The following is a 23,862-nucleotide window of genomic DNA, read 5'->3' on the forward strand; positions in this document are numbered from 1 at the left end:
CAATCTATTAATTTAGCTATCCTGATTATATTTACAAAGGGTATGTCAAGATTCCTATAATTTCAGTACTATACCTCTTGTCAACTTGGTGCTTTTTGGACAAGGCTCTTAAATTTAAAGAAGCAAGTTAATTTAACGTTTATAAATGGTTGAGAAACTATGATTCTTAGTATGCTCTGACTTCTGTTTTTTAACCAATCTGACATTGTCACTGCAGAAATATAAAGTGGCCACATGAAACTGAAGATCATTTTGTATTTTCTTTCTCATAATTTATTGTTGCTATAGAATTCTTCAACTCATGGCCGACTCAGTGAACAATGACTCACCTCACCCTACTTATGTAGGCTTCTTCTCATACAAGAAATAAAGTCTGCTACTGGTTAACACATGGGCATTGACAGAAGTACCCCAGAATTGTACAAAATTAATATAAGCTTTTAGGACTCAAGATTACCTCTACACCAAGATGAAATTTCAGAGAACTTTTGTGTAGGAGAATTTATTTTTATTTGTTTGCATTTTTTTTTTTGCCTTTTGGAGAGCAATTGGGGTTAAGTAACTTGCCCAAGTTTACACGGCTAGTTTTGTGTGTGTGTGTGTGTGTGTGTGTGTGTGTGTGTGTGAGTGTTAAGTATCTGAGGACAGAATTGAACTTGGGTCCTCCTGACCCGGGGGGCTGGTACTTTACTCACTGCGCCACCTAGCCGCCCCTATTTACATTTACTTTGAACTTAACAAATATCAAGTATTTGTTAATTTCTATGCCAAGCATTTCTATGCTTAGCATAGGGTCTGGCACATAATGGTCATTAAATAAATGTTTAATGATTGATGCATAGTGGCAGAGAAAATTTTAAAAAGCACAGGTCTCTAATATGCACAGCTTTTTTTTTTTCATTTAAATTATATAGTAAATTCAACCTGTAGCTTTCAAAGCTGTCTGGGTGGTATATGATGTTTTATATCTATTATATTCCATGATTTCCTTTTAATATTTTAATAATATATTTTGTATAAAATTTATTTTACATACTTTTAAAAAAATTATTTATTTTTTGCTTGGGGAGAGGGCAGGGCAAGTGGGGTTAAGTGACTTGCCCAAGGTCACACGGCTAGGAAGTGTTAAGTGTCTGAGTCCAGATTTGAACTCAAGTGCTCCTGACTCCAGGGCTGGTACTCTATTCACTGTGCCACCTAGCTACCCCTATGTTATATGCCTTTAATAATACCTTCCTTCCTCCTTTCTTTTTCTTTTCTTTGTTACTTCCCTATCCTTCCTTTCCCTCACCACCTCCCAGTGAAAGGGGTGTGGAAGAAGACAAAACCTTTGCAACCAATATTCACTGTTAAGAAAAATAAATTCTAGTATAGACCACATCTGAAAATATGTTACAAACCATCAATAATCATAAAAAACTTATCTAAATAACTAACAATTGAAGAAATGCAAATTAAAGCAACTTTAAAGTTCCATCTCACACCTATCAAATTAGCAAAGATGACAAATAGGGAAATAACCAATATTGGAGGGGCTGTTGGGAAAACAGGTACTCTAGTACATTACTGTGCAGGAACTATGAATTGGACCAGTGGGTCCAACTGGAACTCTGGAAAGTAGTTTGGGACTATGCCTAGAAAGTTACCAATTTGACCATATCCTTTAACCAAGCTCTACCATTACTAGGTTTGCTCTCCAAAGAAAGAGAAAAATAATCAATATATACAAAAATATTTATAACAGCCCTTTTCATGGGAGCCAAAAAGTGGAAATTAAGAGAGCATCCTCTGATTGGGGAATAGTTAATCAAATTGTGGCATATGAATGTAAGGTAATAGTATTGTGTTATAAGGAATGAAAATATGGACATTGGTTTAGCAAATCTCTACTTAATAAGAAAATCAAATGTTTTCTGACTGAGGCAGTTTGTGGGATCTTTAGGCATACATTTTCTGGTGATTACATCAATTAAATTGCTAAAAGAAATGTTTTCAACACCTTTATGAACTGGTGAGAAGACTTCTATGAATGATGCACAATGCAATGAGCAGAACTAAAACAATTTATACAATTACAACAATAATATTGAGAAAAACCATAATGAATTTAGAATTTTGATCTAGCATGATAATAAACCGTGATTCTGAAATAATGAAGAGGAAACATACTACTAACCTTCTTACAGAACAATCTAAATTGTATAAAGAGAAATGCATTTTCAGAAATGGCTAATATATTTTACCAGATAATACAGTTATATATTAACTGATTTGTTTTAATTGTTGGGGAGGTAGTGGGAAAAATTAATCAAAAAGTATTTGTTACTTGAAAAAAATAATGAACTATATTAATAAAAAAGGAAGAACAGGAGGGACAGAGGGAGGATAGAAAGAAGGAAAAAAGAAATGAATAGAGGGATGAAAGAAAGAAAATTTGAAAGAAGAAAAGAAGGGAAAGGGAAGGAAGAAGTAAGGAGGAGAGAGAAAAAAAGGAAGACTAAAAGTGAAAGAGAAGGAATGGAATATATGTCTGACTATGTACCTTGTATTAAATATTATAGGATAGGATAAGATGATAGGATATTCTATTATTCTATACTATAATATATTATGTTATGTTATATTATTATATTATATTATATCATATCATATCATATATTATGGCATGTGATTATGCGTCATTACTCCATAGTCCCTCTGTAAAGAGGTGGGCAGCATGCTTCATGATCATTCCTTTGAAATTGCAGTTAGTCATTGCATTATCAGAGTTTTCAAATCTTTTAAAGGTTTTTTTTCTTGCAATATTTCTTCATGTCTATTGTGCAAATTATACTCTAGTTCTGTTAATTTACTCTGTATCAACTCTTAAAGGTCTTTCCAAGTTTCACTAAAAGTATCCCTTTTTGTCATTTCTTATAGTTCAATACTATCCTGTTAAATTAGTATACCACCATTTGTGGGGGGTTCCATTTCCCAAAGGATGAATATCCCTTTAGTTTCTAGGTTTCTTTTTTGCCACAACATGAAGAGCTACTTGTGCATGTGGGTCCTTTTTATGGAGGAGAAATTGTAAATAGGTGCCAATAAATGTATGCTGGTTGAATGCTGTTTTAATGACAATTGCCCACAAAATTTCAATAGCCTATGACCATTGCCAGAAATGCAAGGAGATCAATTTGAAACCCGGCAAACACAAATTCAAACTGTTCATTTTGATTTTTACTAATATTGATGCACTTAATTTCAGAACAAGGTGTTCAGTTATAATCTAATTAAAGACAAAGTTCTTGTTTGTTTGTTGTCCAATAGCTCCAGTGTCTGACTCATAGTAAATGCTTAACAAATAGCTGTTGCCTGGACTTGAATTGAACTTGGTGTATTTTGAAAAGCAAACACACAGAATCATCTCTTGCCCTCAAAGAGCTTAAATATGGATGAGGTAGCATTTTGTAAATACGAAGGTGTGTTCAAGACACATTCAGAGAAAAAGGAAGGTCCCCTTAGAGGGAAAGCCTTGTTTCTGCGAAGATAGGGGAAAAGCCTCCTACAAAAGAATGTGGAATTTGAGCAGAGTCCTAAAAGAAGCCAGAGATGCCAAGAGGCAGATTGGTGAGCAGAGAGACCATCCTAGGTAGCTAGGATGTCGAGAACTAATTGATGAATTTAGAGTTAGAGTCAGAGAGCCTGGCTTCCAGTCCTGATTGTCTCTTACTAGCTATTTTACTTTTGACCAGTCACTTCAATGATCTGGGACACAACACCCCCCCCAAAGGAATAAAATGGGGATAATTATCTTTATACAATCTATCATTACTATGATTGATTATGACAAAGTATGCAAAGTGCTTTGTAAATGATGAAGAACAATAGAACTTGGATACTCTGATGGATGTATGGGCTTATCAATTGGGAATATTTTTGCCAGTGATACAACTCACAACCTATATTCTTCTATAGGGAGATTTTTCTCTTGATTATCCATTAAATTTGCCATAGGGGATCTAGTCAATACGCCCAGTCCTTTTACTTAACCTTTTGCAAACATCGGTGGAACTTGGACTTCCTTTCCTTATTCCTCATAATCACTATACAACAGAATCATCTCTTTTTCTAGTCATATACAGAAAAAATATGATGTTGACAACAGCAACACTATTTTTTTAGTGCTTTACATCTATTACATCATTTGAACTCACAAAATGGAAGGTAGCTACTACAGTTGTCTTCTCACTCTTTATAGGATTATATGTTTAGGACTAGAAGGGACTATGGATGCTATTGTATCCAGTCATCTCATTTTACTGATGAGGAAACAGAACAAGAGAGGCTAAATAATTCACTGAAAGGTCACAGTTATTAAGTATTGGAGGTGGGATTTGAACCCAGATCTTCCTGATTCAAAATAAAATATTTTATCTACCACAGAGCACACCATCTTCAAACAGTTGGTTTAGTGTCAGAATTTGAACCTTTGAGAATCAAATTTACACTTTCTATTGACTCTAAATTTCTCTAATGACATTTTTAACTCTGCTTCTTCTGGGCAATTTTCCATGTGGAATGTGTTGCATACTGCTAATGACCATCATCAATTTTTTACTACCTTCTGGGTCATTCTCACCTTTTTCATTTCTTCTGAGACTTTCACATTCCATAAAAGACAGGTACTCTACATCTCCAGAAAAATGTTAGTGTTAAAAAAAAGACATGGCTTTATTTCAGGGAGAAACTTGAAGTTATTAAAAGAACAATGCATTTTCCCAAAGGCAAACTTTTTATTGCATCAGTATCTTTCATGATGCAATATAATTATGATCTGGAAACAGGCCCATTTTTGGTGATGTCAGCTGCTGACAATGTCCCAGACCTGAGCCTTAGGGACAGTGTATTTCTTGTTATGCCTATGGTAGTATCTTTTCCTTTCCTTCCTGTGGCAGGCTTTTCTCCCCAACTCAATATCAGGCCCTATGATGAAGGAATTAGGAAGGATCAGACCAAGAGGTCAGGGCATTTCTTTTTCCTGCCTTCTAAATGGAACGGTAGGGAAATGTCCCCCTAAATTATTTTAGTCTTACCCATCACACAAACCAAAGGCAGCATTATTGGGATATTATGGTAATCCTGTCCCTAGAAATAGTTATCCTCCAGTCTTAAAGACTTTGTCTTTCCAATTATTTAATGCAACTTCTAATTTTCCATCAGCAACCCTCTAAAATTACCTTCCCTTTTTATTTCCTGGTTCCAAGTGTGTACCAGCTGTTCTTTAAAAAAAATCTTAATCTCTCTCACAGAAAACACTGAAAAGAAATTGGATGTATAAAAATCAAAACACTAATCTACAGGAGTAATGTTAGTTTAAGCTCCAATTTGAAAAGATGATCACATTAGGGCCTTTGTTTAGGGAATTCACTTGGTAACACAGACAACAGAGAAATCACTAATGCCATATTAAACAAGGGGTTCATATCATTTAAGAATTCCAGCCTAAGTGCCAAATAATGCAAGGTTCTGGATTCTGGGACAGATGTCCAGAGAGTCCTAACTAGGGAGAAGGTAAGTTGCCTGCAGTGACTGGGGGGGGGGGGGGTGAGAGTAGGGGAATGAGAGATTGTCCAGTTAAAACAAAGATTAACCCTTAAGTGGGTGGATAGGAATCCTCTTACAGAAGCTATTTCATGAGACCTTATGTTGAAGGGTCAGAAATAGGAAACAAGATTGTACATGGGGGAAGCAGTAGCTGCATCATCAGTTATTCTAATTCTCCACTTTTCATCTTCAGCTTTGCTTGGTTTGAATTCCACAGAACAGTATGCTCCCATGGGGTATTCCTATTGTCCATCCCTCACTTCCCTCAACCATTTCACCCTGCTTCTAAGCTTTTCTTTGTGTGTTGTCTTCCTCTAGTAAATCAAAAGCTCCTTGAGGGCAGAGACTGTCTTTCTTTTTTTTAAATTATATCTCTAATGCATAGCACAGAATAAAGGTTTAATTAATGTCTACTGTATTGTATTATTATTGCTTTTATTATCATTTCATTCCTCTAAATAGTATCATTCTTACTATTGAAAGGCAGCATGGTGTGAGAAACGGAAAGAGCCTATGCTTTGGAATCAGAGCACTTGGGTTCAAATCCTAGCTCTGCCAATTCCTACTTGTGTGATTGATTAATTCACTCAACATCTCTGGAATCTTCATTTTCCTCATTTGTTAAAAAAAAAAGTTTAGATCAGCTAACCTCTAAATCTATGAGTGTATGACAGTGATCAACTGTGTGAGGATGGGCAAATCATATGAACTCAATACACCTCAGTTTCCTAACCTATAAAGCTAGTAATACCAGTATTCCTGCCTAACCTGGAGGTTCTCACCATTATTTCAGAATTTTAATGAATGGGGGTAATGTATGCAAAGTACTTTGTAAGCCTCAAAATGGCTATATAAATGTCAATTGTTATTAAGAATGAATCATCAAAAATCTTCCTTCAGTTAGGAAGCTAATTAACCAAGCTCCCTTTATTCAAACTTCTTACCCAGGATGGCTCCCTGGAGGAGGTGAGCTTTATTAAGGATCTTGAATTAAAAAAAAAAACAACGCTTCACGTGCAAAGGGATAACTTCTAGGATTTAAGATACAGGGTTGTAGCAGTAATGCAAAATACATACAGAAAGAGTAGGCAAAAAATGTTGCTGTTGTTATTACTGTCAGAAAGAAGGGTAACAATAGTAATAACAGAGGAGTGTGCTGGGAAGTAAACAGTGGTAGACTTTAGAATGTCTCAAAGACGAAGGCTGAAAAGTTTCAAATAATGGCAATAGTAATGAAAATGAGCATTTTTGTAGTGCTAAAACATTTACAAAGCACTTTCCTCTGGAAAACCTTGTGAAGATGTTATTACAGCTACTATATTCCCATTTCATAAAAAGGAAACTGGGGTTTCGACAGGTCTAATGACTTGTTTAGAGACATTCAGATACTAAGATACAGAGCAGGACCTCAACCCCAGAACTTGTGACTCAAACAACACTCTTCCATTAGCTGCCAACTTCCCATATGCAAAGTCCAAAGAATGGGGGATAAGCATGAGAGATTGAGCACCTCTCTGACTCTGGGTCCAATCCATTATATCACAGAAAAAGAACTTGGAGTTATGGCTGAAAGTTACTGAGAGTCAGACTTTGATTCAATATGGAGACCTACATGTCCCTGGAGTGATTCATTATGCATTGGTGTAACTATGCCCTCTGAAAATGTGTTCATATTCTATACAAAGTCCCAACATAGAGTCCAGAATCAGATGGCATATTAGGCCTCAGTTCTATGTCCTACCTAGAGCCATTAACTCATCTGGTCAGACAATTCACCTCTAAAGGAGAAAAAAAAATCTCAATTTCTTCAGTCCACTTTCCATAATGGTTTTATTTCTATGAGTTAGGTTCTATCCCAGGCAGTCAACCCACTGGTAAGGACACCACAAAAGCTATTTTGGCCTTGCCTATGAGGAATTTTCTTAGGCAAAGGTCCTTGAATAATACTCACTGGTCCAAATCCATAGGAATGCCTTTTGTACCAGATTCACAAATCTGGGTTAGGTACCGCTATCAGATTAGAAGTCATGGCAGCTGAGTACAGCCTCTGCATGAGTCAGAATATGTTTACTTCAGCCAGGTAAATGGCCTTCAGCAAAGACAGTTCTACAAATGTCTGTTGGTAACTATTGACATCTCTAAGGTCCCCACCTGGGGATGATGATGCCATCATCACTTAGCAGTCAGTATGTTTATAGGAGTCAGCCAGTGCTATTTTATCCCTGTGTACCAGAGGGGTGCTGATGTGCCAATGAATATACAAATCATCCAAGTTGGGTGGAGTAGTCTTGGATGATCCCCTTTAAAGGAAAGACTGGCAGGGTTGGAATTGGAATTTCAATGACTGTAAACTAAAGGCCAATCTGGGTTAGCAAACCAGACATCTCTGGAGGGAAAATCCAAGGGACTAGATACAGGAGTGAGGAACCTGCAGCCTTGAGGCCACATTTCAAATGAGCCTCACTTGAGGTCCTAAAGAGCCACATGTGGCCTTGAGGCTACAAGTTCTCCATTCTTGGACCAGGATGAACAGAATAAATTTTTTTTAAAGTGCTATAGTTTCAAACTATGGATATTAGGATGAGAAGGAAGAACTCAGTGAGAGTGAGCTGAAATGAAGCTGATTCTAACCAAGTCTGTATCCACAAAAATTTAGGCTTTATGCCATCTGTGGGCATTTCCTGCCTCTGCCCCACACTGGTATGTCAGCATGGTCATGAACCCATTGCACTGAAACCCCTCTTTTCCCACCCCAGTGAAGTCTGAATTTAGATATGAACAATCCTATGGAGTGGTGTAGGAAAATAATTATTAGTTCCATTTTTAAGCTGAGGAAACTGAGGCTTCAAGACATTTAATTCAAGGTTACAAAGTATCACAACTGGAACTTAAATCTATATTTTCAGACTTAAAAACCTATATTCCTTTCTCTATTATGATATGCACCCTCCTCTCTCTGACCGTTGCCTCCATTAAGAAATACAATATCTTGCCAAAGTACTGAGCGAATCTAATTTATTAATGAATGATGATTTAAGCTATAAGCCCAGTGCCCATATTATCAATGTTTAAATTGCATAAAAGAGAAGAGGCATCATTGTTCTAGGCACGTATTCTTTAAGGGCATAAAAGAAAAAACCAGGCATGATTATTCCAGACTAATGTTCTTAAAGGGTGTCAAAGGGCATTGCTCACAATGATGTGCTAAAAGTTCAAGGAAAGAGAGAGACATCCCGGATGTAGACCTGTGTACTTCATGGAAGACAAGAGGCATCACTATTGTGGAACTATTTGTTTAAAGTACATGAAAAGGAAAAATCATTATTGGTGTAGACTTGTGTGCCTTAAGTTCATCAGGGGGAAAAGCCATTATTGTTTTCTAGGGAGAAATTTCTGTAGATGCTTTAAGGTACAAAAAGTCTTTTGAAGACAATGGAAAGAGAGGGCATTTCTTTTTTTGTTGCAGAAGAGGTAAAGGAAACTGACTTAATGACAATATTTTGAATTATTTCTCTCTGCCCCCTAAATATGCATTTAAAAATGGGAGATTAGTAGGTCAAATATATCACTCTCCTTCCTTAAACTCATTTTTACACGAGTTTTGAAGAGGCATTATATAAACCATCAAAGTTGAGTGACATCAATATTTCCAGTGACCAAAGTAATGACATTTCCCCTAAGAAAAACTTTCACTGCTCAGAGATATACTCATGTACTTCAAGGGTATGAAAGGAGTTGATGTTATAAAATGATCTGAACTCATAAGCGACTCACTATGAACTGGTTCGTGCATTTTACACTCAAGAGGCTCCTCTCAGACCTCCTAGGGTTACCAGAATGCTTCTTTGAGCTTCTCACTGAACTGTGAATGAGTTTCCAAGTCCTCACATAATAGATAAGGGAAGAGTTTCCCCCTGTAAAGAGAGTGGAAAAGTGCCAAGTAGCAAAGAGTAATTATCAGGGAAAAACCAGGGCATCCAGGGAATAGAACAGCTCTGGCGGAAGTGTTTTACACTATTGATCCAGGTCACCACCCAAAGCGATTACTTTAATGTGAACGTCATAATCTAAGAGCTGGTGAATTAAATAAAAAGAGAATTTGGTCTGAGTCTTAGCCTAACTTGAAACAGAAGCACAACCTCTTCAGTTGTTGCTATATCCTACCTATGAAGAGCTTTAGACAGCATCTTTGAAGGGGATGTAGTCCTAAGTTTAGGGGGAAAACTGTCCAGTAAGTGAAATCTTTCTTTAATTCAGTCTCCCACTTGGCTCCATCACTTTCCATCCTTCCACTATCCCTCTCCAAATAGATGAATAGCTATCTACTATTCATTAATGTTACTCGGGTCTTTTTAGCCATTTGAGGAAATTCTGAAGAATGTATTAAAATCAAGGGGTTAGGGACTTGTGTTTTTCGGAGTACTTGGATTTTAAAAGAGGACTCCAACCATAGTGTCTTGTATAGCACAGGAGAGGTCTGGGTATAATTTAGGGAAGCTTTAGTCAGGAGTCTAGATTACAATTGGGAAATCACTTCTATGGAAGCTAGGTGGTACAGGAGACAGAGCACTTAACTTGGAATCAGAAGTCAAATCTAACCTCAGGCACTTTCTAGCTGTGTGATCCTGGGCAAGTCACTTAACCCTGTTTGCCTCAATTCCTTATCTATAAAATGACCTAAAGAAGGAAATGGTGAACCAATCCAGTATCTAGGCCAAGAAATGGGGTCATGAAGAGTTGGACACAACTGAAAAATGAGTCAACACAATCACTTCTACCACCTGCTATCAGAACATAGAAAGAACCTTAAATATAATCAAGAACGAGCCCTCTCTGTTCTCATTTTAAATATGAGGAAACTGAGGTCCAGAGAGTCAAATGACTTGTCTAAGGTAACGTGGAGAATAGTATTATGGTTGCAATAACATTGATAAAGGACTTAAAGACTTGCAAAAGCACAGTGTATAGAGCTGGGCCTGGAGTCAGGAAGACTTGACTTCAAACCCAGACTCACCACTTGTTATGTGAGCCTGGACAAGTCATCTAACCTCTGTATGCCTCAGTTTCCTCAACTATAAAATAAGGATCATAATAACACCTACCTCCCAAGGTTGTTATGAGTGTCAAAAGAGATAAGAATTGTAGAAAGCACTTAACACAGTGCCTGGTATATAGTAGGTACTATAGAAATGCTTATTACCTTTCCTTATGAAATGATCCTATGGGGTAAGTGCTAAAAGTAGAATTATCCCCTTTGTAAAGATGAGGAAATTGAGCATTAAAGTGATTAAGCCACCTGGCCAAGATAGCATAGCTAGTAAGGATCCGAGGGCAAGATTTGGATCGACATCTTCCCTGTTCCAAGGATGATGCTTTATCCATTATGCCACGCTGTCTAGTAAGGTCAGCCTTGTCTAAAAGTGGAATTCACTATATGAGCCCCAAAGATGGCAGACATGGAGTTGGGGGAAGAGGATTTTCCCTCTTCAACAGAATGGAGAAATTAAAAAGAAGACAAGTAGGCTATGCCCTACTTACTTCAGCTTCCTAGATGCAAACCAAGTCTGTAAGTCGTCTTCTGTGTAGTCATTCTCTGATGAATTTGCATTCAAATTCAAATTCCAAAATAAAAATGTACAGGCTTTGTATAGAGAATCTTGTATATAAGACTTCTGCTTAGTATTTGGGGAACAAGTTCTACCTACTTAAGGCCACACCTGGTGGAGAACTGGAGGGAATCTGAGTACATCCTCAAGCACTTTCCTTATAGACTATTCTTGCTGGTAGGGGAAGGAAGCAATCGAGACTGCTTAGTCCCCATTCTGAGAGATAGATCCCACCAATATCTTCATTATCAACTAAGATGTATGCCACCCTGTGAATCAATATGTTTTTATTATTTATGAGCCATCTCAAAAAAAATCTCCTTCCTTCATTGACCTTTGCGGTGACATTGGTTTCTTACTTTGTTTCTCTCCTTTTTCCATTCATTTCATAGAAACTTTAGAGACTTCATTTCTTAAGAACTTTATTTTTATGTTTGGGGTGGGTATTTAGCATTCAAGTAGATTGTCTGATTTAAGGTTTAACAAAACAGGAAAATAGCAAAATAAGCTTCAAATAGATTTAACCCAGCTTTCAGAACAAGAAAAACATGCACTCAATAATAAACAGATTTTTTTCCCATTACAAAATGAGTTTCTGGATTGTTTGTTTATTTTCTAATTTAAACTTGATTGTGTTTATGTTTTTCTTTACTCACACTCATCATAAATACAGCAGGAGTCTAATTGATGCATTAGGCCCAACAATTATATTGATTCTGTGATCCATTAGTCTAATGTAAGCCATTTCAGTGTCAATTCCCTATCCTGGTCATGTTCATTGGTCATTGACTACTAATGTAACAAAGCACATTTAAATATGAACAGATTGAAATGAATTTTTTCATTATTTGCCCAAGCTTTCTATAAAGGACTTTTAAATGTGATAGTGTAACCTCGGAACCAGTTATATTTGGAAAATTCTCCACAAAACCTCATTTTTGTTCTACTTTAGGGATTTTTTCAGATATTTAATAAATTATAAATCGGGATGGCCAGGTGGCACAGTGAGTAAGAGTGACGGCCCCATAGTCGGGAGACCTGGGATTGGTTCCGGCCTCAGATACTCGGCACACACACAAAAGTAACTGGCCGTTTAACCTTGAGCAAGTTACTTACCTCCAATTGCTTCAAATAAATAAATAAATAAATAAAATTATAAATCTTCTCCCTCCCTACATCCCTTGTGATGGAAAAAGCATTTGATTTATCTCTTTTGCATACTCCATAAATTAAGGTCGGCTAAACCCTGTTTTCTTTAGTAGTACTGGTTGCCAATCATCATTCTTGGGTAGCTACACTTTTGAAGTCCTCAACCTGACTTGTAAGGCCTCCACAGTCTGATTTCCACCTACCCCTCCAAGTCTGTTGGTTATTGCTCCTTCACACCCTCTGTTCTAGTCAGTCAGGACCGCTAGCTTCTGTCCCTCCTACACATTGTCACATCTCCCACTTCGGCGCCTTTCACAATCTGTCCCTCATGTCAGAAGAGCACTCTTTCCTCACTTCTACTTGTAGAATCTTTATCTTACTTTCAGATCGCTCAGGTGCCACAAAGGATATGTTCAGATCCACTTCAAGTCGGTAACACTCACTCTCTTGCAATGACTCTGTATGTTCTTTACATGCTTTGTGTTTTTTCATCTGTGCATGTTGTATGTTCTTGGAGGACAGGGTTTTTTCCTTTGTATTCCCTATACCTTGTACTTAGTAAGCACTTAGTAAATGAGTGTGGAATTACATTGAACATCACCTTTCATTTTATTTTTTTAATAATCTCTTTAAATATCTGAAAAAAATTTAAAATAGTTCAATTATTTGAGAAATTATAGAAATATAAATACACATTTATATACAATATGTATTTATATATATATGCATAATTTCTCAAAAGGCCTAACATTATTTGTATTCCTCAATTCCATTGACTATTTTTCCTATATAGTAATAATACCTCCATTTCTATTACAAGATATCTTGCTATAAAATTAATTATATTTAAAGTGTCTATTGTAATATGTCCCATAATTACCTCAAGTGTAATACTAGTAATAGGGTTTGTAAAGTGTAATGACTTCATACGGGCACCTTCCTCAAATGAAGCCTGTTGGAAAATGAATATTGCCTATAAAATATTAATGACTTGGTCTAATAGTATCCAGTGATTATTAGTATTAGGTTGTGGTAAGTGCTTTCTACTTAGGCCCTCAAGTGAGAGGAGAACAAAGAACATGAAATAGTGAATTGAGAGAAATCCAGAGTTATACAAGGTCAGTGCACCTCAAATGAAGCCAACCAAATAGGTGCTTTGGATGGGTGCTATTACAGGCTAAGAGCTGAATTTCTGCTTGTCCTTTTGTGAGCTTGAGAGCTCTAATGCAGTGGTTAGGGGACGTGGCAAGATTTCCTAAAGACTCTTGAAAGATTTAACAGTAGAGATTAGTTTGCCAAAAGAAGGGAAAAATAGATGGCCAAGCGAAATATTTACTGAGATTGTATCTATATATAAATCATTTATATACTCAAAACCATTTAAAGAGAAGTTAAATTCCAGTAAACAGGTATTTTGAAAATAACTTCATTAAAATGAATTCTTATTTGACTCATTTTCCAAAGCTGTTTTCAAAAATATTCTTTTTGTTTATCAATCAAACAACATTTAGTAATCACCTACTGTGTACTAGACCTTGTACTGGGGATACAAATACAAAGAATGAAATTATCTTCAATCTCAATGAATTTCTTTTCTAAGTAAGAAGTAAAGAGATTCTCTCTACATACATAAACTCATATATATCAAATGTAACTACTTTGTATTTATTATAAGTAAATTGTATATCATATAAATATATTACATATATTATATATAATAAAAATAAATACAAAGTAGTTTAATGTTAATTTCAAACATCTTCTTTCCATCCTGGCCTCCACCCTAAACTTAATATTGGGTGTGTGCGTGTGTGTGTGTTTCTGTATGTCTCTAAGTGTGGGCATGTGTCTAGATACAGTACAAGTTGGTCTTTTACTTAACAACTGTAGTAGTGTGATAAGCAATGGTGTGGAATCTTAAGGATGGGAAACCAAATTCTGATATAACTGTTAGGAAGTCTCCCAACAGATATCCCATAAATTTCAGGGATAGCTAGGTAGCACAGTACATAAGGTGTTGGTCGTAGAGTCAGGAAGAACTCAGTTCAAATTTAACTTCAGACACTTACTAGTTGTGTGACCTTGGAGAGTCAAGACCTTGCCTCAGATTTGTACAATGCGGATATCCATGGTACTTACCTCCCAAAGTTGCTGAGATCAAATGAAATAATATTTCTAAAAATGACACAATGTGTGACACCTAGTAGGTGCTATATAAATGCTATTGTTATAGAAAACTTCCTAAAGTCTGAATAAATCCTCAGAGGACAAGGCAAAGGCACTAATCAAGTCTCTGACTTCTAAGGGTGTTTGAATCAGCATTACAAGAATATTCACTTTAGAATCAGAGGCCAACTTTGCTTCTGCCACCTCCATGGGCCAGAGATTCCTGTTCCTCACTTGTAAAACAAACAGGTAGGATTATGGTCTGCAAGATTCCTTCCATTTCTACATCAGTGGTTCTACTCAGATTGCTGGTGTAATGTTTTACCAACCACATATGCATACAATGTTTACATGTCAACTCAAGCTCGACCATACAACAACCCACATACAGCCTTGCACTTCTGCTTTCCCAGTTTATCACTTTGAACTAATCTCCTCTGGTCCAAGGAACTTTTATTCCTCAAAAATATTTTATTAGTGAATAAAACAAACAAACATGAATAACCACATCCTGGCACAGAAAAATAAATCATCACCCTTTAACCCTTCTCATTCGAAGTCTCAGTGAGTTTCTCCTTTGCAACAGAGGCAGAAGTCATAGCATAGAATCATGGGAAATTTGTTGTACTTTAGGCACCATCTTCATGGTTCCTGCTCTCCTTCCTCTGTGCTTGTGAGCTGAACTTCCTTGGAGATGGTAGCACATGGGAGACAGGGCAAGCTGACTAGGCAAAGTCAGTGTAGGCCAGGGATGGTTTCTATCTATGAGGGGATGACATGATACGAACTGGCCTCCAGTTAGAATTAATAGCGAATGAGACCACTAGAATTCCTATAACTGGTAAGATGTGGGGGATGGAGGAATTCCTTCATCTCATTTCCTTCAAACTCATGAACCTAAGATAGGAGATAGGAATCCTCTCTCTTTTGTCATTCTTCTATGTCCCTCCCCTCCTGTCCTATTCCTACATACATCTCCTTTATCAATCTCTAGCATAAATTGATTTAAGCATTTCCCACCTGCACAGGAGAACTGGGAGGAGGAAAGATATGACATAAAGTAAATTCATAAAGTTATTTTTCATTTCTTTCTATGTCATTAAAACCTATATAATTACAATATGCCCAAGTTCCTGAATCTATGAATGTACTGGGAATTTACCTGCAAGATTGAACGATTTCACAGAGTGGGGGCTTAGAACTACACATTCATAATCGTTTTCATATCCTAATATTTGATCAATATTTTATTTTACCCTCAAGATTGTATTAGAACAATAAGATCTGGCTAACAAGGTCTGGCTTAGTAGCTTCAAAGCTACTTAAACACCAAAGTGGGTTAGGCCTGGTTGTGGGGAAATACCCCAGGGTATTTAAAGCCTGAGCGTCCTCTAGTGACCAAAAGGGATACTACATTCCCCTACAAAGGGATATCTCTTACATATGATAGACAATAACAGACAAGGCCCAGATTGATGATGGAAGTAAAGAGATTCTCCTTGGGCCATTCAGTTACCACACTTAGTTAACTTAAAATTTCTTGCTGGACAGTTAACTCTCTGACCTGCTATTTTTCTAAAGGTTTAAGTAAGTTGTCATTTGAGCCACATGACTAAAGAGTCACATGATAGAGCCAGTGAAATGACTGTAAAATTCAAGTAAAACTCTGACAGGCCAAAGAAATGGAGACTTTCAGAAAAATGATGTCTATACATGACTTTCTATAGGATTTGACCTGGAGAAATCATTGGCTGACAATATCATACATAGACTTATTGATGTGATCAATCACAAACCCAGAAAATGTAGTCAGGTCTGTAGTCAGTAACAGCTAAGCCACAATATACTACAACCCTTCCTTGGAGGCATCAAAACAAACATCAACAAAAATTTGTCAAGCCCATATTATTTGTAGAGCACTGTGTTAATAATACAGGAATTTTTAAATCATGATCCCTAGCCTTAAGGGACTTACAACCTAGTTGTAGAAACTGAATATATCCAGAAAACCATAAACAAACCAATATGGTCTTTGGTCATTTTGAATTTAGAAATGGTATCCAAGAAAGATTTCTGTTCCAACACTTAACTGTGTCTACCTAATGACAAATAGATGGCTACTTAAAAATATATTCTGTCATCTGTTTCCAAATAATCCATTTTTATACTGTTTGCACATAAATGCAGCAAAATAACATATTCAGTGTGGAGGAAAGTATTGGATAATTACAGTATTTTTGACCCAAACTACTAATTTGGGTGACAGAGGATATGGTTAGAGTTAAGGAAATGCTTTGAACAGTTGTATTAATGAAAGAAAGTATTTTTAATTTTCATAATCCACAATTATAATCATTTACATGGGATATCCTTCAATATGTTATTCATTTAATTTTTCAAAGACAAAAATCAAATTATAATAGTTGATCATATTGTCTGGATCAAGTTGTTTTCACTAAAACAAAGGTCAGGGCATCTAGATGGTGTAGTGGATAGCACACTGGGACTGGAGTCAGGAAGATCTGAGTTCAAATCCGGCCTCAGATACTTACTAGCTGTATGATCCTGGGCAAGTCACTTATCCACTATTTGCCTCCGTTTTTCATCTGTAAAATGAGGATATGTTGGAGAAGGAAATGGCAAGACAATCCAGTATCTTTGCTAAGAAACCCCCCTGGACAAAGTCCACAGGGTCACACAGAGCCACACAACTGAAGGACTGAACAACAATAAGACAAAGGTATGACTTTGTCACTGCTCTCCTCAAGAAGCTTCATTAGCTCCCTGTTGCCTGATGGATAAAACACAAACTCCTCTTTGACTCTAAACAGTCCTTCATGATATTGCTCTAACCTATGCTCCCAGGTCTATGCTTATTATTCTTCCTTGTGTTTTCTACAGCCATGCCACACCATCTTATTTGTTTTACTTATGAACAACATTCCATTTCTTCCCTTGATCTCTTTGCACAAGCAATCCCCCCAAAAAGGGAATGTTCTTTCTCCTCACCTCTTTCTCTCATTCCTTTCCCCTGAGTTCAGCTGAGGCGTCTCCTCTTAAAGGAGGCCTAATCTCATTCCCCTGATGTTACCCCTCTCATCACCCCAAATTACTCTGTATGTGCTATATAAACACACATACATGCATACATATTATGTGCAAACATTATCTCTGTGATGTGAAGTAAGTTTCTTGAGGGCAGGGAATGTTTCATTCTCATGCTTGTGTTTCTAGTAAGGCCAGTGTCTGGCACCTAAGCAGCTTAATAAATGTGTGATTAAGTGAATTGAATGACTGAACGCCCTTAAAATAATATTATTATACATACATAAGATTTATAAGCCACATGGCAAAATGGATAGAGTTGATTTTGGAGCCAGGAAGCCTTGGTTTAGATCCCACCTTTGAAACACTGGCTGTGTGATCTCTTACTGAACTAGGCAACTTAACTGACTACAAATTGCAGAGAAGGTGCTGTCTCACAGTGTTAGAAGAAATTTTCTCATACAGGGGTTCCCCAAATCAGTGAAATCATAGACCTAATCTCTATCTCTATAAGCACAGGATTGAAATATCATACTTTCTTATCCGAGAAACAGATTTATTCAGAATGCCAACCTATTTTGGAAAGGTGTCAGCATTTCAAAGCTACAACAGAAGCCAATATTCTGACCATTAACATTCTCCCACTATTTAGTAAGTTCTTAGAGAATCCTGATATTCTTATGAGAATTACTTGAATCATCTTTGTGTCAATAAGCAATGTAGCTATATTATGTCCATAGGATTATGATGGTTTTTGACCTCTCTTCTGTATTATAAACATTTAGCTCACCCTTTTCCTGGGGGAAAGTATTTATGTATATTTTTCAACCTGGGGTATTATGACTAATTTAAATTTTAAATTACAGTAGATTTGGTTACTTTTGTCATTCCCTGTGATATTAAATACTAAACTGTTTTTGCTAATTCAGGCATCTGCATTCATTCAAACTAATAGAGGTATTTATGCAAATGCAACTCTGATGAAACACTATCATCCCAGAAACAATCCCAGAACCTTCTTTGAAAATACTTCTTCAGAGAAAGGTATTCTCTCTTTTTTCATTCTTCCAGTTTCCCACTGTCAGTTTGGAAAGACTGTGAATAGACTTCTGCTTGCCAAAAAGAATTAGATGGCAGCTTGTGAAGATACTGGCTAGTTTCCTCTGACATCATTGAGTCTATTTCCTTTTTCTGGGGCATGATAGATGAGTCCTTGCTGATGGGTTGTGACCTTGTAGATGCAGAGAATCCTAAAAAAAAATCTATGCAGCTACTTGAGGCTATGTTGGTAGGAATCTTTGGGTTCTTTTAGAGCACACAGGCATGAATATATGACCCAAGTTTTTGTTTTTCTTAATTCTGATTTTAAGCCCACAGAGAAGCTACAGCCAGCAATAACAGAGGTGTGCCTCAGGATCCACTGTCACAACTGGGCCATAAAGAACAACCTTATTTGGCCCAATGGAAGCAAATCCTGACCAACAGATGTGACCACATTACATATCTCACATGCTTCAATACCTTTGAGACAACAGTTGGACTCCAATGTTGGCACAGAGAATGAGGATGACTTTCAAAACAGCCATGTCTTTAGGATAATGAATGTTTATACAACTAAGTACCAATTCTGACCTGTCACCTTGGTCTCATGCCCTTTACACAAGCCATTTTCAAATTATCCTGGCTAATATGATACCACACCCATTAGGTTTTTGCTATTTTGATTTTGCCACTGTTGATATAACATTGTTGTTGTTCAGTCATGTCCATCTCTATGTGACCCCATGGACTTTGTCCATGAGGTTTTCTTGGCAAAGATATTGTAGTGGTTTGCCATTTCCTTCTCCAGTGTGTCTTCATTTTGCAGATAAGGAACTGACCCAAATAAGGGTTGAATGACTTGATCAGAGTCATACAGATAGCAAGTGTCTGAGGCCACATTTGAATTCATCTCCCTGAGTCTAGGAACTACCTAGCCACCCCTTGATGTAACATAGTAATATATTATTGTAAATACTCAATATACTGTATAAAAATCCTGTGTAATGACCTTTAGGAATAGGGATGATCTCTGAACTTGTAATTTCATTAGTATGGGGAATGCCTATGTAACTAATGCCTATGTTAATCAATCGCTCTGTCAATGCAAACTGGCATCTTTTCTGCATCTTAGAGTTACAGAGAGTGGCTGAGAGCACTAAGAAGTTAATGTGTGTTATACAGGATCAAAGACTCAGCATGGCTCCAAGGTGGGATTTTTAAATCCCCATCTTCCTGACTTAAAGGCTGGCTTTCTGACCACTATAAAATGCTGTCTTTCATCATGACACTTATAAAAGAATGATAATATAAAATAACAATTGTTGGCTTTTGCATAGGACATAAAGCTTTACAGTAGGACAAAATGCTTTACAATTGTCTAATTCTCTAGAGTTAAACTGCATGCTCACAGCTGTAAATATCATTATTCCAGCTCACCAAATCACAGAATTTGGGGGTGCTTCAAGGATCCATCCCTAAATAGGAAGCATCTCTAAAATATACTTAACAAGTGGAGTTCCAGTCTTTATTTGAAAACCTGCCATCCTGGGGAGCTGGGTACATCTTGGGACAATCTATTCCACTTTTGAACAACTCTGGAGATGAGGTATTTATGCTTGCCTCCAGGCAACTTCCACCCAATCCTTTTAGTTCTTCTCTGGATCCAAGTATGAAAAATCTAACCTCTCTTCTTTGTGACAGTTCCTAAAAAAAATCTGAAATCAACCATCACTGTCCCCACTTACCTATTTCTTCAGGCAAAATATTTCTAGTTGTTTTTTGTTTTTATACAATGATTTCAAATCACTTTACCACATGAATTACCTTCACATGGAAATATTCCAGCTTGTCAAAGTCTTTCCTAAAATATGATCCCAAAGTAGCTTCAATATTTAGACATGGAATGAACAGGGCAGAATACAGTAAAACAACCATTTCCATCATTTGGGATCTTATGCTTCTTTTGATACAGCCTACATAGTGCCTTTTTCACATGAATTGTGTTTTGGCCACACCTCTGGCCCATGCTATTAATGTGCGATTGATTTTTGAACCAAAAGTCAGAACTTTTCATTTGCTGATAATGAATGTAATTTTATTATAGTTGACTAATCATTCTAGCCTGTTAAAAATCACTGGTACCCAACTGGGACATCTGCTATTTCAAGTAACCTTTCTAGGGTAATGAATCTCAGAGTTAGAAAATACTTTGGAGGACATGAATTCCAATTTATACTTGAAGAAGAATCCCTTCTACAATATCCTTGACAAGTGGTAACATAGCTCCTACTTGAAGCTCTCTAGTGAGAGAGAACCACTTGCTTCCTGAGGCGGACCATTTCACTTTGGAATTGCTCTAATTGGGAGAATTTTCCCCTTATGTTTAGCCAAAATCTGCCTTTAAGCAACATTGACCCAGAGTTCTTCCTTTTGCTCTCTAAAGCTAAGTATACGTCCTCTTCCACATGACAGATCTACAAATACGTGATGACAGCTATTATGTTCTCCTTAATATTTCTCTCTGTTGGGCCAAAGAACTTTAAATGGCTTTCAATATGATGATCTCCACAGTCTCTTTGTTGAATTGCTCTAGATATATGCCAATGTTATTCTTGGCTAACCAGGCAAAGTATGGCAGAACTTTGATTTCTTTAATCCCCTGGGATATGAGCATTATGATATTCATCATAATCTAAAAGCATGCAAGGTTTTATAATTATCTCCTCCTAAAACTGACTAATACTGAGTTTGAGTTCATTAAAACCATTATATTATTATTATTTTTTAAATTTCCACTACTGTTTAGTCACACCTCCTCAATTTTGTACTTGCAAAGTTTATTTTCTATACTTCTATAAATTTTCTAGACTGAAGTCTAGGGTTTATAATTCTTTTTCTTTTTTTCACTCATTAAATTCAGATCATCATCATATTCTGTTAGGATATTTATATTTGTACCCTAATTCTGTCATCCAATGTAATCTTTATTCCTCCCTTCGCTTTCCACTTAGAGTAAAGGGATACTTAGAAGGCATCAAAGGAGGCAAAGAAACAAAGCCAAAGGCCTCCAATAAGAATAGCAGCAAGAGAACCAAGAGTATCACCTCCTTCTACAATCCCTTCACTGATCACGTAACACTCTGCTCTTCCCACCAAAGTTAATAAAGGGAGAATCCGGAAGAGAAAGAAAAAAATAATAATAAAGTTGAAATAACTCCCTGAGAAAAGGGAGAGAAAGCAACAACAGCTGCTTCCTTTGAAGTCACATGGAGAAATAAGGTCAGGTGTTTCTAGGAATGCAACTGTGTCGTAAATTTTCACTATGTTTTCAAAATCAGCACGAAATCTTGACATAACCATAAAAATCTGAACTTTTAATTCATGGTAACTCATGCTAAGATAGAAGCACTTGAGTAACAGGTATGCATGAAGAGTGGATGATAACAGTGACGACTTCAGGTCTTCAGATAGATCTGAAAGAAACCAGAGAGGTGATCTAGTCCAACCAACTCATCTCAATGAGGAGGAAACTGGACTGAGAAAGCCATACTGAGGCAGATAAACTTGAATGCAAAAATAACACAAATGCCTACGGTGTAAACTTCACAATCTAAGTTCCTGTTTTATTTGTACACGCTCTTTTTCCATGATATATCTCTCTGTTTGAATCACCCCAGAGTACAAAAGTGTCACATAAATATCAGTAAGAATAAGATAATTGGGGGGGGGGGGGAAATAAAATAAAATAAAATAAAATAAAATAAGCATCTTATTGCTGAATGCCATCTCTTTAGGGAAAGTATTTTATGAACAGAACCTAATGGCTCAAGTCTGAAAGTATTTCCAAATGTAAATCAGAGAAAGAACTTTGCGCATCAACTGGAATTATATTTTATACAATCTATCTTTGAAAACCTGCCTATTTGAATATAAATAATTGGTAAAGTCTTACCAAATACTTAGGGTTCTTGGCTCTAACTTGAGATAAGAAAAATAAACTCATTTCCAAGTATGAAGTTGATTGGCTGTATTTTTTCTGCTATGAAAGTAGAGATTTCAAAATCTCAGAATTATCTGCTATTAGTTCTATATTATTTGTTCTGGTTAGTATTAGGCAGAGGAAATGCTTTGTGTAACCCAGAACCCCTTCTTTCAAAGCCTATGACCATTGCAGTTATTTCTTACAGTTCTAAATGTTTGCCTTCACTTGAGTGAGGGGCCATTTGGCCATTCATTCATGTGCAAGTATTTGCAAATGGGCAGGTTTCCACCAGGGCTATAATATTTATACATGTTTTGTGAGATTTTAATCAGCAGTAATATCAATTCTAGTAAAGTTTCTTTTGTTTTCTACTAGTACTCTTTCAGTTTAAATTTTGCACCCTTAAAAACTTTATTTCTGAAAGCCAACCAAGTGTTATAAATGATCATGTCCCAAATTCACTTTAGAAGAAGTGTGAAAGCAAAAAAAAAATTGGAGTGATAGGATAATGTAAACTGAATAAAACATAAGGACAGAGATATTTATAGGGTGTTAGTCTTATAGTTCAGTACTTTTCCTACCTGCCTCTTTGGAAATCTGGGTGAAGGATTCAACACCTTTTTCTCCATAACTTCCTTCTGATGCAAGAGTGGAGACATAATTCCATCCCAAAGCTTTCACAATATCGACCATGGCTTGGGCCTGAAAGGAGTCTGGTGGGACCACTCGAGAGAAGAAATCGTACCTCCGGTCATCACTTAATTCTGGTGCAGTTGAGGCATAGCTAATCTGGGGGATCTGGAAAGGATAGAAGATCACACCAAAAATTGATCAGGATATGACATGCAACACTACAAACAGGTTAGTTTAACAAGGTTTGTGCCAGTCGAAGATAAATGTGATACAAAAAGGTCACTTATTTTTTGACAGTAAAATGAACTATGTTTTAGTACAAGAGGATGATAACATATGAGAGTTGTAAGAGATCTTGGTGGCCATCCGGTCCAGTCTCTACTTGAAAAATTTGAAATATTCAACCTCTGCTTGAAGACCTCCAGTAATAAGGAATGTATTATCTCTGAGAAAGGTCATTATACTTTTGGACAGCTCTCATGGTTAGGAAGTTTTTTGTTTGTTTTCTTGACTTCTGGCTGACTTTCCTGGCTTCCACCTGTTGTTCCCACTTCTGCTTTTTTTGGAAAAAAAAAAAACAGAATAACCCTTAGCTATTTTCCACACACCAGTCCTTAAAAATTTGAAACAGATGCTAAAGCCACCATCCCATCT

At 36.6% G+C, this 23,862-nt stretch overlaps 1 protein-coding gene across 1 annotated transcript in view; it reads right to left on the reverse strand.

Annotated features, from left to right (window-relative positions):
- Positions 1–21,397: 21,397 nt before the first annotated feature.
- LOC138158096 (metabotropic glutamate receptor 7-like) overlaps positions 21,398–23,862 on the reverse strand; it is a 345,256-nt gene continuing 342,791 nt past the window's right edge. The window contains exon 2 of the mRNA XM_069084053.1: positions 21,398–23,373. Coding sequence (XP_068940154.1) covers positions 23,134–23,373 — 240 coding nt within the window. The 3' untranslated portion in view covers positions 21,398–23,133. The remainder of the gene's footprint in view (positions 23,374–23,862) is intronic.

Source organism: Petaurus breviceps, unplaced genomic scaffold, assembly GCF_028583685.1.
Source record: "Petaurus breviceps papuanus isolate PSGF00001 unplaced genomic scaffold, PetGlider_PUasm1.0 174, whole genome shotgun sequence".
Taxonomy (NCBI): Eukaryota; Metazoa; Chordata; class Mammalia; order Diprotodontia; family Petauridae; genus Petaurus; species Petaurus breviceps.